This window comes from Delphinapterus leucas, chromosome 4 (assembly GCF_059928025.1).
Source record: "Delphinapterus leucas isolate spDelLeu-1000000601 "Yukka" chromosome 4, BTC_Dleu_Yukka2, whole genome shotgun sequence".
Lineage (NCBI taxonomy): Eukaryota > Metazoa > Chordata > Mammalia > Artiodactyla > Monodontidae > Delphinapterus > Delphinapterus leucas.
In genome coordinates this window covers 73,348,396-73,361,548 of record NC_143132.1, presented here as the reverse complement: position 1 = coordinate 73,361,548, position 13,153 = coordinate 73,348,396, and the positions used below count along the sequence as shown (strand labels likewise).

The 13,153-nt window shown below is 34.1% G+C and overlaps 1 protein-coding gene and 1 pseudogene across 11 annotated transcripts in view; both read right to left on the bottom strand.

The window, feature by feature from the left end:
- ACAP2 (ArfGAP with coiled-coil, ankyrin repeat and PH domains 2) overlaps positions 1-13,153 on the bottom strand; it is a 178,568-nt gene that overhangs the window by 39,119 nt on the left and 126,296 nt on the right. For all 11 annotated transcript variants that reach the window (XM_089910652.1, XM_089910658.1, XM_089910653.1 and 8 more), the window contains 3 exons: positions 11,526-11,570; positions 8,574-8,669; positions 3,078-3,152 (listed from right to left, as the gene is read on the bottom strand). In XM_089910652.1, the coding sequence (XP_089766778.1) occupies positions 3,078-3,152; positions 8,574-8,669; positions 11,526-11,570 (216 nt within the window). The remainder of the gene's footprint in view (positions 1-3,077; positions 3,153-8,573; positions 8,670-11,525; positions 11,571-13,153) is intronic.
- LOC115802423 (U1 spliceosomal RNA) lies at positions 2,156-2,306 on the bottom strand (annotated as a pseudogene).

The following is a 13,153-nucleotide window of genomic DNA, read 5'->3' as shown; positions in this document are numbered from 1 at the left end:
ACTGGTTACAAAATCAATACATAAAAATCAAATTTTATTCTAATATATAACAAAAGTAAACAGTGAGAAAAGAAATTTTTACAAGATAATATTTACAGTAACATTTGCAATACAATTTAACAAAAGATGTACAAGAAAACTATCAAACTTTATGAAGAACATTAAAGAAAACTTAAATAAATGGAGAAATATTTCAAGCTCATGGACTAGAAGACATTTAAAATAAAGATATCAATTTTTCCCCAAACTGATTCACAGATCCAATGCAATCCCAATCAAAATCCCAAAAGCTATTTTTATGTAACCTAAAAAGCCACTCCTGAAATTTATATGGAAATGCAGAACTTTGGCAATTCACTTTTGAAGAAGAGAAGGTAGGAGGCTTCTCTTTGTCAGATATCAAGATATGCTATAAAGCTAAAATAATTAAGATAGCACAGTATTGGCATAATTAAGATAAAAAGACCAACAAAACAGAATAGAGTCCAAAACAGACCTCACATGTATGGAAATGTGATGTATAACAGTATACAACACTGAGTAGTAGGGAGAAACAAACTTTTTAACAACTGAATCTAGATCATTTAGCTACCAATGTGAAAATAAAAGGAAACTGGATCTCTACCTCATACTATATACAAAAAACCAATTACAGATTGATTAAAAATCTAGATAAATTGATAAAAGGCAAATCTATACACACTTAGAAGATTAGGCAAATCTATAAACCCTTAGGAGATATACCATTGTGATCCTCGGTTGGGAAGGACACAAAAAGTACCACACAGAAAAGACATTTTAAAAACTATGTGAAAATTTAAAACGTATATACCCCAAAGGGGGGCTAATATCCAGAATATCTGAAGATATGATCAACAGTTAGCTAGGCAACATGATGGAAAAATGGGAGAAAGACTAACAGACATTTAACAAGGAGGATATCCAAATGACCAATAGACTTGGGAGAAGGTCATTAGTGGCTAAAGCATAAATTAAAACCACAACAAGATGTCAATATCTACCACCAAAATAGGCAAAAAATTTAAAACTTTCACAATACAACGAGGTGGCAAGCAGCAATGGGAACTCTCACACAGTGCTGCTTACCAGGAGTGGTATAACATTTTGAAAAATAATTTAGCATTATCTACCAACACTGAACATATATACACACCCTCTGACCCAGTTTTATTCCTAGGTATAAATCCATCAGAAATGTGTGCATATATCCAAAAGGCATGTACATGAATATGCATAGCATTGTTTCTTCAACTGATCAATTTCAATTCTTGAAAAAACTCTAAATAATTACATTAGACATATTTTTCCTTAATTTTTAGTTTGACTGGATCTTGTTCTTTTCCTTTTTTTTTTTTTTTTTACCTGTAATGCAGCCTTGTGTCAGCATTTAAGGGCAAAAAAAAAAAAAGGTAAGTATTCATAATGAACAAAAACAGCATTATTCCCTTTAAGGAAAACAATAACTGACAATTATTTAAAATCAAATAAATTTATCAGATTTAATAATCTACTACTCTTGGACATTCGGTACAACACTGAGCTGTTATACAATAGGGAAAGATATTAAAAGATGCATAGTGCAACAGAAACTAACATGGTACTGTGAAGCAATCATACTCCAATAAAGATCTATTAAAAAAAAAGATGCATAATATTCATTAAATAATTCAGTTTAAACAAATAGTCACATGTTTCTAAACTTCATGACCTCTCATTTTAATTAAAAATGATTGGTCCCAATTCTTGAAAATCTTTCCACAGTAACGTCATTAAAACAAGTTATCCAAACAAAAATGATTCTAACTTTAAACAAAATAAAACATGGAGGTAGTCTTACCTGAATATAACTAGAAGTAATGAATTAAACATGGTCTGGTAGAAAATCTTCCACTTTTTAAATAACGTTTCTCTTTGGGTACTAACAACCCATCACCAATAAAATTTTCCTTACTTTTATTACGGATTTCACTTTCGTTTTTTTCCTCTGACATCTTCTATATCAGATCTAGTTTACTGGTATTTTAAATTCTAAATAAACCATAACAAAAGTTGATTTGACTGCTCAATACCAAGAGAATAGATTTCTTAAAGCAATGCTAGAAGATATCTTTTTTTTTTTTTTTTTTGGTCTTTTTAGGGGAAAGTGTGATAGCAGTCCCCCACTACCAAAAATTATGCAGTCAAGTTTCCCACATTTGGGGAAATTGTAGGTGTGGGATGGATAAGCCTCACGCTGGGAAAACCACCTTTGTGATCATGGTATCTCTCCTGCCAGGTATAAGTACAGAACACATCTTTTTTCATACTTTTTACATACATTCAACCTCCAGTTGTCTCTTTTTATTTTCAGATTACTACACACAAAAAAATGTCAATAACTATATAAGATAAAATATTGTTAGACTGAGTTCCAGGTATATTATATTCAAAGCTTTTAGCACACAGAAACAAAAACTGGTTTCACATTTAAATCTTCATTTTTAAATATATATTTTTCAAACATTAGTTTAGATAGACTTAGGCAAATTAATAAGAAATGCAAGTGAAATTTCAGCATCACTTGAGAGGGTAAGTGCTGCCTTAGAGTGACTGCAGCTGGAAATTCCTAGTACCAAACACACACATTGATGCTACGGTGTTCTCCAACCCATGACCACCTCCACGCACCCCCCCATCCACCGCCCCCCACATACACACACACATTTTTACAGGTGGTTGGTGATATCCTAACTGAAACTGTAAGTAGTGTTTTAAACTCTAAGGGCCACTTTTAAAGCAGTTAAGGCCCTAAGAGACTGATGATGTTTTTATAAGCTGGTTCAAGAGCATGGCTTTCAAATATTTTGATATAAAATAGTAATAAAATACAAACCTGAACATCAGAAAAATATTTTATTTTTTACAAAAAATGGAGGAATTTATCTATACAATACAATCTTTAATTATTAAAGCAACTCAAAGGATCTTTTCCAACACAATGATATCCTGCTGAAACCAATAATCAAGAAATTGTGTAAAATGGGAATTAATCTCCTTTAACTTCTCCCCTCAAGTACCTTTTGTTGAATGGTGGAATGTTTTTGCTCCATTTCTCTTTTCTCCTTTGCTGCATCCACGACCAGTCGATCCAACTATAAAAGGAGTAAATGATAGAGACTTAGAAGTTAAAGAAAGAAAGACATGATTATTTTTCAAAACTCATACACCAAATCAGTCAGTCAATTGAGGTTTACCTAAAAAGGCATTTTGGCTACAACTTTAAAGTGGAAGTTCTTTTTTTTCTGGTATCATATCCTCTTTGAGAAGGTCTTTAATTCCTCTAGGGAAAACATTTCTAAGAGCAACCATGGTTCCAAGCAATTGTGACAGGTGGCCCTGTCTCAGGCACAACAGTGATAACATGCTCACCCCTTGAATTAAGGAGAATGACTCTAGATTAAGTTGTCTGCTGATGCACTCAGCAATTCTGGTAGTCGCTATCAAAGGCAGAAAGAAGATATACTGGTGATTTTTCTTCCCAAACAGCAAAAAGTAGCAGCTAAGCTAGTGTGTGCCAGCCTCACAAGTTCAACGTAACAGACACTTCCAATCACTCAAGATGCATGATGTTTTCAAGTTGGCTTCCTAATATTACAATAAAATCTAAAAGGTAGAAAAAATAATTCAACAGATAAAAGAGAAAGCAAGAAAGGAGGGAGGGAGGGAAAAGAATAGAATAGAGTAGGAGAGGACAGAATAGGATAGAATAGAACAGAATAGAATAGAATAGAAACCATTCATTAGATCAGGGTATAAAATCACCAATTTTTAAAGTCCTTTTTTTAAAAAAAAATTTAAAAACTTATGAAATCATAAAATCCCATTTCTTTCTTGATCCTTTCCATCAGAAGAGAAATATCTGACTTCCAGTATTATGACAAAAGCACTGGCTTCTTGAACTCCTCTTTGCTGGAATAACAAAAATTGGGTTATAAAATACCCCATTATGTGGGTCTACTCTTCTAAACTGTGATGTATGTCATTTCATCTTTGAACACCCATCACCTCAAACTAATGTGTGATAAATGAATAAATAAAAATGTAAATGTCAACAGACTACGGAGACAAAGTATTAAATGTCAAAATGTTCTCATTGATATCCTTTAACAACAAAACTGAAAAAGGCCTTCTTAAAAGACTGTGTGATCCTTTATTCACTATCACACATTAGTTTTAAAATCTTAATATCACTGAATAATAATAAAGAACCAAAAGAAAACATACTGAAATAGAACTATCACTATTATAGAATATTTTACTTAGATGGCAACTATACCACTCCACTTTAAGATCTAATGCATACTTACCTTAGTGACATGCTGCATTGATTTAACGGGTAATGCTGCGCTAGGAAAATGTTTGTCCTCAATAGTTTCTTATACTGAATGAGTGGCATAACCATTATATCCTTGTTTTATAGCCTTTAAGTGAAAGGCATGTTAATGTTTTTCATACATTCAGATTGAAGTGCAGCAGAAGGCAGCCCCCAAGATTCAAACTGATATTTCTAAACTTGCATGCATGTACTTTCCACACCAGTACTACAATGCCAGTGATGGTAGTAAAATTGTCAACTTGGTAGTAAATTTCTCTGCTGCATCCCACCCCACTGCTACTGCAGCAGAAAGGGAGGAAATTCCCCTCTCTCTGTTGGGGCAGAAGTATAAAGAAAAAGATATCTTCCAACATGGTGGAGTACTGGAGGACGTATGAGTTGGGGAGGTGCGAAGGCTGGCAGTCTTGTCTCCTAGATGCTGGGTACTGTATCAGGAAGAGAGTTTGGAGCACAGTAGCATGTGTCCCGTGTTTCTATTAGTGTTGGGCATCATGAGGTTAATAGGCTCCTATACCTAACCAGGTGCCCCCAATCCTCTACCTATGTATTGAATCTCCTACACTCCTACCACCTCAGATTTCACCACTTCTCTTTCTGCCTTTCAACTTCTCCCATTCCCATTTCTTTTTAAATTTGTGCAAATAATACCTTAAATAAAACCTTCCTACAACTCATACTCCCCTCTAGCTACTACCTGCTCTCTTTTCTTCACAATACAACTTCTTAAAAAATTTTTCCCTGTTCTCCACTTGCCCATTTCATATTCATCTACCCACTGTAATTAAGCTTTCACCTCTTGGACCCTCAACTCTCACATCAGTAACACATAACCTTCTTGCTGCTAAACCCAAGAGGTAGTTCTCAGTCCTAGGGTTACTCGACCTTCTTTCCAGCATTTGCACTGACAACCACCCCCACCTTTCTGAGACACTCTTTCCTTGCCCTGTGCTACCACGATTTTCTGGTTTTCCACCTCCTCTCCCATCAGTGTTCTCACGGAGCCCCTCTTACCTAGCCGTCTCTTAAAAGTAGATCATTCTTAGGGCTCTGTCCCAAGCCAAATCTCTTTTTACTGCATACTCGTGGACCTTGACCTTAACTTACAAAATCAAAATTATTAGGCATGGTGTTCGGTCACTTATGTTTTTTTAAAATAGGTTCATGATTTTGAAATACCTATTAACTTTCCTTGGGTCAATTCACACACTCTTGTGATTGCAATTAGCAATTATATGCTATTGACTCCTTTAGTGTTTCTTTCTCTTGAACTACAGATATACCCACCTAGTTGTCCTATTCTCAAAATCAACACATTTAAACTTGAACTCATCATGTCCCTCCACTCTCAAATTGGCTACATCTTAACTATTCCTCAAGTCTATCTATTTATCTCCACCCTTACTGCCAGGACCCTAGTTCCAGATGCCATAATCTCATAACTGAATTACTGAAAGAATATCCTAACTGGCCACCTCCAACCAGGCCATATTATCCACCAGGCACTACAGGCACTGGAGTTTAGATGCTTTTCAAGGACCTGCAAAATTACTTGAGACCTGGGAGGGTAAAAACTGAAATTAATAAATGTCAAAATATACAATTATTGAAACTAGTCAACTACAAACCAATTCATTTTTTTGATAAATTATACTTAATTTAAGATGAGGGTACAATCTAATGTTTGATTAAGATGTGGGGCCTAGGAAGGTCTTGCCTTCTTCCCAAGTCTGGGCTGGATGTACTCTATACATGTTACAGTAACACTTTGATCCTCCAATATGTGGTAGGGATAGCTGGGTGCCTCCCAACATCCATTCTCTCCTCCTTTCTTAACAAGAGAATCCCCAAATTCTAGTAGGTTAACACGGTTACATGCATTAAGACTAAATTTCCCAGCTTTCCTCGCAGCTAGTGTGACACTGGGTCATACACAGAAGTGGAATATACAATTTCTAAGAAATATCCTTAAAGAGAGGGTATGAATCTTTCTTTCCCCTTTCCTCCTTCCTGTTGGCTAGCATTTGGATATGAAGGCTAAAGCTTGATAAACCACTCTGAACCATTAGGTAGAATCCAAAGATATAATAAGCCTGTGTCCCTGCAGATTAAGTGACCACCATACTAGGCCTTTGATTTTACATAGAAGAAATAAAATTCTATCTTGTTAAAGCTCCTACTATTTCTGGTTTTCTATCACATGCAAACAAATCTAATCTCCATTTATATACCCAGACAGGGCACTTAGAGTTTAGGGAAATGGGGAAAAGGTAAGAGCAGAATGAGAATTGCATTCATTGACCAAAAATAAATGTGGTGCATGCATGTGTGCATGTGTGTGTGTGTTGGGATGGTGTTGGGGAAAGATGGTGTGCAGGGCATATGCTGTGAATTATAGAAATGCTCTTCCGTGCCTCTACAGAACTTAATCTATTGGAAGAAAATAACAAGTCACCACACTATTAATCTCTGTGCTATTTTTCATCCTTAATCCCTCTCCTCAGAAAGTAACCTGAACCATTTTGGGAAAGAAAATCAACTGAAAATTGACAGAAATCCAGAAAACTCACCAGTCAACAAAAAAGAATAGCCGGGAACAGATCTAACATAAAGTTTTCATTAGATATCAAAAATAATTTGGACGTAATAAAATTTCTATATAATATTCTTATATATAATTCATGCATGTGCATGTGTGTGTGCATGTGTATAAAATGAAAAAGTTCCCAAGAGTTCTATAATCTTAAGATTCTAAAATTTTATTATTCAAAATAGCAAAATGCAAATTTCTCTGAAAATAAAAAAAGAGCTATAACTCAAATAAAATACCAATTAGGACAGTAACTCAATAATCCAAATGTAAGAAACAAAAAAATAAATCCAGCTATGTATACTGTAAAACAAACACTTTGTTTTAAAATTCTTCTTTTTGGTACCCTAATATACTATCTGTAACATTTTCTTTAACTTTAATCTTATTTTTGGTTACACATTTAACCCATACATAAATCTGCTATAGCACCAAACTTCATCATTAAATAAACTGTCAAATTTCCCAATATGCTAAATCTCTTTAAAAATACAGATACTAGAACAAAGACAACAAAAGGAAAAATAAACAAGTCAAACTACATCAAACTAAAAAGCTTCTGCACAGCAAAGGAAACCATGAGCAAAATTAAAAGGCAACCTACCAAATGGCAGAAAATATTTACAAATCATATATCTGATAAGGGGTTAATATCTAAAATATATAAAGAACTCAGACAACTTAACAGCAAAAAAAAAAAAAATTTCAATTAAAAAATGGGCAGAGGATCTGAACAGACATTTTCCCACAGAAGACATACAGATGGCCAATAAGAGGTCAAAGGTACTCAATGTCACTAATGATGAAAGACATGCAGATCAAAACCACAGGGAGATATTGCCTCACACCTGTTAGAATGGCTGTCATCAAAGATAAGAGAAGACTGTCAAGGATGTGGAGAAAAGGGAACCCTTGTGCACTGCTGGTGAGAATGAAATTGGCACAGCCACTATGAAAAACAGTATGCAGGTTCCTCAAAAAATTAAAAATAGAACTACTATGTGATCCAACAATTCCACTTCTGGGTATTTACCTGAAGGAATCGAAGACACTAACTCGAAAAGATATCTGCATCCCCACGTTCACTGCAGCATTATTTAGCCAAGATATGGAAGTAACCTAACTAAGTGTCTGTCAATAGATGGATTTTAAAATGTGGTATACATAATACAGTGGAACATTATTCAGCCATAAAAAAGGAAATCCTGCCTTTTGCAGCAACATGGATGGATCCTGAGGGCATTACACTAAGTGAAATAAGTCAGACACAGAAAGACAACTACTGTGTGATCTCACTGATATGTGGAATTAAAAAAAAACAAAAACAAAAAACAGAACTCATAGTAAAAACAGACTGGAGGTTGCTAGAGGTGGGTGTTGGCGGTGGGAAAATGGGTGAGTGGGGTCAAAAGGTACAAAACTTCCAGTTATATGTATGTCAATTATATCTCAATTTAAAAAAGTACAGATATTGGTATATAACACAGAATCAAGAAGTACAATAAAGCAGAAACTAACACACAATTGTAAAGCAATTATACCCCAATAAAGATGTTTAAAAAAAAAAAAAAAAGAAGTACAGTACATTACCTGTGCACCAAGATCCTTCATGTAGGGCCCAAGTTCACTAAATAGATCATATCCTTGATGAAAGAAGGCCAAATGGGCATACATAAAGGATAACATCTAACAGGAGGAAAAAATGGTTAGCATTTTAAAATCAATTCTTAGATAAATATTCTGAAATTTTAAAAAAATTCTGATCCTATCTATTGTTTAAAAATTATTCCACCAGAGCCCAAAATAGCAAACCTATTTAAAATTAAACTGAGTCATTTTTCTTAAAAGAGTATTACAAAAATATTTTCAAACTTATATTGCAATAATTCAAAGAATCAAGTTTTCAATAACTTCACCAGCTTTCCAGGTACATTATAAAATATCTATGTGTCTTTCAACAAAACTCACTGGCAAAACCTTAAATTACAAATAAAACATTAAAATATTAGGAGGGGACATACGAAGCTCTCAAAACAAAGCAATCACATATACTTTACAACCCGTAGATCACTAAGCACAACACGAAATAGGGGCATGCTCATTTTTTTCTCAAGATAGCAAAATAAAATGAGGCAACAGACTTTGCCAATATGAAGATTTTGTTATGTTCATTCCAAAAATTCAAAAATGATTAATGGGTTAAGATTTTTTTCTAAGTTTTCCTACATTTTACCTAGTCATGAGAGAAAAAACACTCTTATTTTTATTAGTTAAATTTTTACATGAGAAGGAATTAATTCAATCACAATACTGAAAGAATCCTCCAAACATCCCTGTTATTTTTAGCAAGAAGAGACATCTGTTTAATTCTGTAAAATCTAAAATAGGTCAAAAGGTCCTTAATACTCAAGAATCCTTCAAAAGGAATTTTTTTGGGAGAGAAAAACCAATAAAATAAAACACAATGACAAAAGGACAAAGCTCACTAAAAGATGATTCTGGAATTGGATAACGCTGGTTGTACAACTTTGTGAATATGATTTTAAAAAACACTAAATATATTTTTAAAAAAGAGAGGAAGAGATTAATAGTTACAAGTACATAAAAAGTAAAATATGCCTGCACATCAAAACACAGAATAAGCATATTAAAAGATAAATAATAAACTAGGAAAAAACACTTGACAAAGGGTTACTAGTCTTAACAGATAAGAGATGTTACAAATCAATATGAAAAGCATGAAGACCCCCACAAAAAAAGAGGGAAAGGACATAAATAGAAAACATAGTGACCAAGAAAAGAAAAGGGGGGGGGGACATTCATACTCATTTGCCTCAAAGAAATCCAAAATTAAACAATGAAATGACATTTTCAATCTACCAAACTGTGGTAGAGTGGGAGAAATTAATACCCAGCGTTGGTAAAATGTAGAAAAATGTTCACTCTCACACACTATTAGTGGAAATTTTGTGTAACCCTTAAAATTTGACAATATTCCTTAAAAGTTTCAATAAATGCTTCAACCCTTTGACTAAGTAATCTCTTGTCTTAATCTATCCGAAGGAAATATTATTCATTAGGATGATCACTATAATGCTATGCTTTACGTCAAAAACAGGGAAATTACTTAAAATCCATTAATAGGTAAAGTTAATTTATGGTATATTCAAGGTCAGCAAACTGACCTACAAACTATATCCAGCCCTACCACCTGTTTTTGGATGGCCTACGGGCTAACAACAGTTTTTGCATTTTTAAATGGTTAAAGAAAATGAAAAGAAGACATGAAATTCATGACACGTAAAAATTATATAAAATTCAAATTTCCATGTTCATAAAAAAAGTTTTATTAGAACAGTCATGCCATTCATTTACATATTGTCTATGACTGCTTTCCTATTACAATAGCCCAGCTGAGTAGTTGCAACACAGACAATACGGCCTCCAAAACCTAATATATTTACTACCTGGCCCTTCAAAAAAAAAGTTTGCTCACCCCTACTGTATTCATATGGTAGAATTCTACCTGGTCACATCGTTAAATAAAAAAATATTTAACGACACATGATGATTTTGGAGTGTATCAGTGAAAAAAGAAAATTATAGAACAGTATGTAGGAATGATTCCTATTTTGTTTTTAAAAATTAAATGGAATTTTAAGAGGTGTATATACATTTTCACATACACACACACACAGGCGTGCGCACACAAACAGAGAAAAAAGACAAAGATTACACCAAGATATTAATAGTGGTTCTCTCTTAGTAGTAGCATTTATAAGTATTTTTATTCTTCCTTCATATATTTTATTTTCCAATTTTCTACAATTAACATACATTACTCTCAATCTGGAAAAGGTGGTGGAGGTAAACAGGAAGTATAATGTTCTCATCTGATAAGAAATAACATAAATATTAACAGAGAATTTAGGAAAAACCTAGGTGTGGACAAGGATCAAAAGCAATTTCTGTAGATCCTTTGAGAAAAAAAAACCATAAAAAAACTTTAGTGAACGAAATCAGAAAGGAGAAATTATTTCTAAGGTTCTCAAAATATAAAAGAGTGTAATGTATACATGACTATCATCCTCTGCCCACCTCCTTGTTAGCTTTTAAGACGAAAAATGGGCAAATAAGAAATGACTGTTGCCATGCCATCCTTCAAATTTCATCTCATTTGTTTTCTACCTGCACTCCAAAAAGCTGATACACCATCAACAGCCCTAAGGGAAAAATTCTGTAAAATGATGCTATGTATGCCCTCAATCTCAAATTATTTAAGTGTCTGCTTTAAGGAGATTACAGTGTAATTATAGATGAGACACACATAAATAACTATAACATAAAGGAGACCAAAAAAAGTGGTTAAGTGACATATAAGAAGTACAAAAATATCATTAAGATTAATTATGAACCTGGAAGAAATAAATAAGTAAATAAATATACATACACACACATATATGGTGCTATTTTAAAAACTTAAATATATACATTTAACTTCATATTAAAATATTTAGAACATCATTTCAATAAATATCTTACTGATTTCAGGATTTCTGATCTCCTTTTTGATTGAAGGACGTTAATCTGAGGGAAAATGCACTTGGTTAATCACCTATGCATTATTTTAAAAACTAATCCAGAATGCAATATTGTAAAATTTGCTTATTCTAATGGTTTAATACTTTTTCAGAAAACAAAGTTCAAGTTTTTCACCTTTTGACCTGCTTTTTGCAAAAACAGTTAAGACAAACATACCAATGAAACTCTCATCCATTTTTTCAACTTAAAGAAAAACTGGCCATGTTCAAACCATAAAATTGTACTGTACTGATAAAACTATCACCTTGATAAACTTTTGAATTTCTTAGAATTCCGTCTTCTCTCTACCCTCCTTATCTAATTGCTCTTTTAACATACATCCTTAATACAAATTTTAATCACTTTTACCACTACCACCAACCACCATATCTTTTCCGGACTGCTATAACAGTCTATGAACTAGTCTCTGTTTCCACTCTTGACACTTCATTCTCCACACAGCAACCAGAATGATCTTTTCAAACAATAAATAACATCATGTACGTCTGTATTAAAACCTTCCAACTCCCTACTGTAGCCTACAAGGCCCTTTGTGAAGAGGCTCCTGCTACCTCTCCCACCTAATTTTCTACTACAGTACTTTCCCCTTTTCTGTGGTCCAACCACAACCCAAGAGTACTCCCACCTCGATGCCTTTGTACTATTTGTTCTGTCCTCATGTCATGATTTTCTTCCCAGATGGGCACAAGGCTCTTATCCATCAGGTCCCAGCTTAAATAGTATCTCCTCACAAAGGTCTAAAGTAGGCCTTTAAGCAGTCTTTAGTACACCAACCCTATTTATTTTCTTTATAGTATTCATAACTACCTCATATTTTATTTACTTATTTATTTTCCCCAGCTAAAACATAAGCTCCATGAGATCAAGGTCGTGCTTTATTCCCAGTTGTATCCTCCAAGCTGTATATATTAGGCACTCAGAAATATTTGTTGAACAAATTAATGGACCTTAAATAAATATTTTAATTAGACTAAACTATTGAAAGATCAGTAATTATAAAAGTTGCCTTCTGTGGTATCTCTCCCAACTCTAGAAATTCACAACAAACATTTTATTTTTGTCTGTTATTTATTATATATCAGCTTAATGAAATACAATGTTTACACAAGAAAAGAATCATGAACTCTTTGCTAAAATTTCCAAAAGGTTACAGAATATCTTTTTAATATGTCCTTCCCACTGAATGTTCTGCCTGTCGTTTAATAAGATAATTTTAAAGCACTGATCAGAAAACAAAAACAGACCAAGAGGGGGCTTCCCTGGTGCCGCAGTGGTTGAGAGTCCGCCTGCCGATGCAGGGGACACGGGTTCGTGCCCCGGTCCAGGAAGATCCCATATGCCGCGGAGCAGCTAGGCCCGTGAGCCATGGCCACTGACCCTGCGCGTCCGGAGCCTGTGCTCCGCAACGGGAGAGGCCACAACAGTGAGAGGCCCACGTGCCGCAAAAAAAAAAAAAAAAAAAAACAGACCAAGAGGGAATTCCTTGGTGGTGCAGTGGTTAAGAATCCACCTGCCAATGTAGGGGACACGGGTTCAAACCCTGCTCTGGGAAGATCCCACATGCCGCG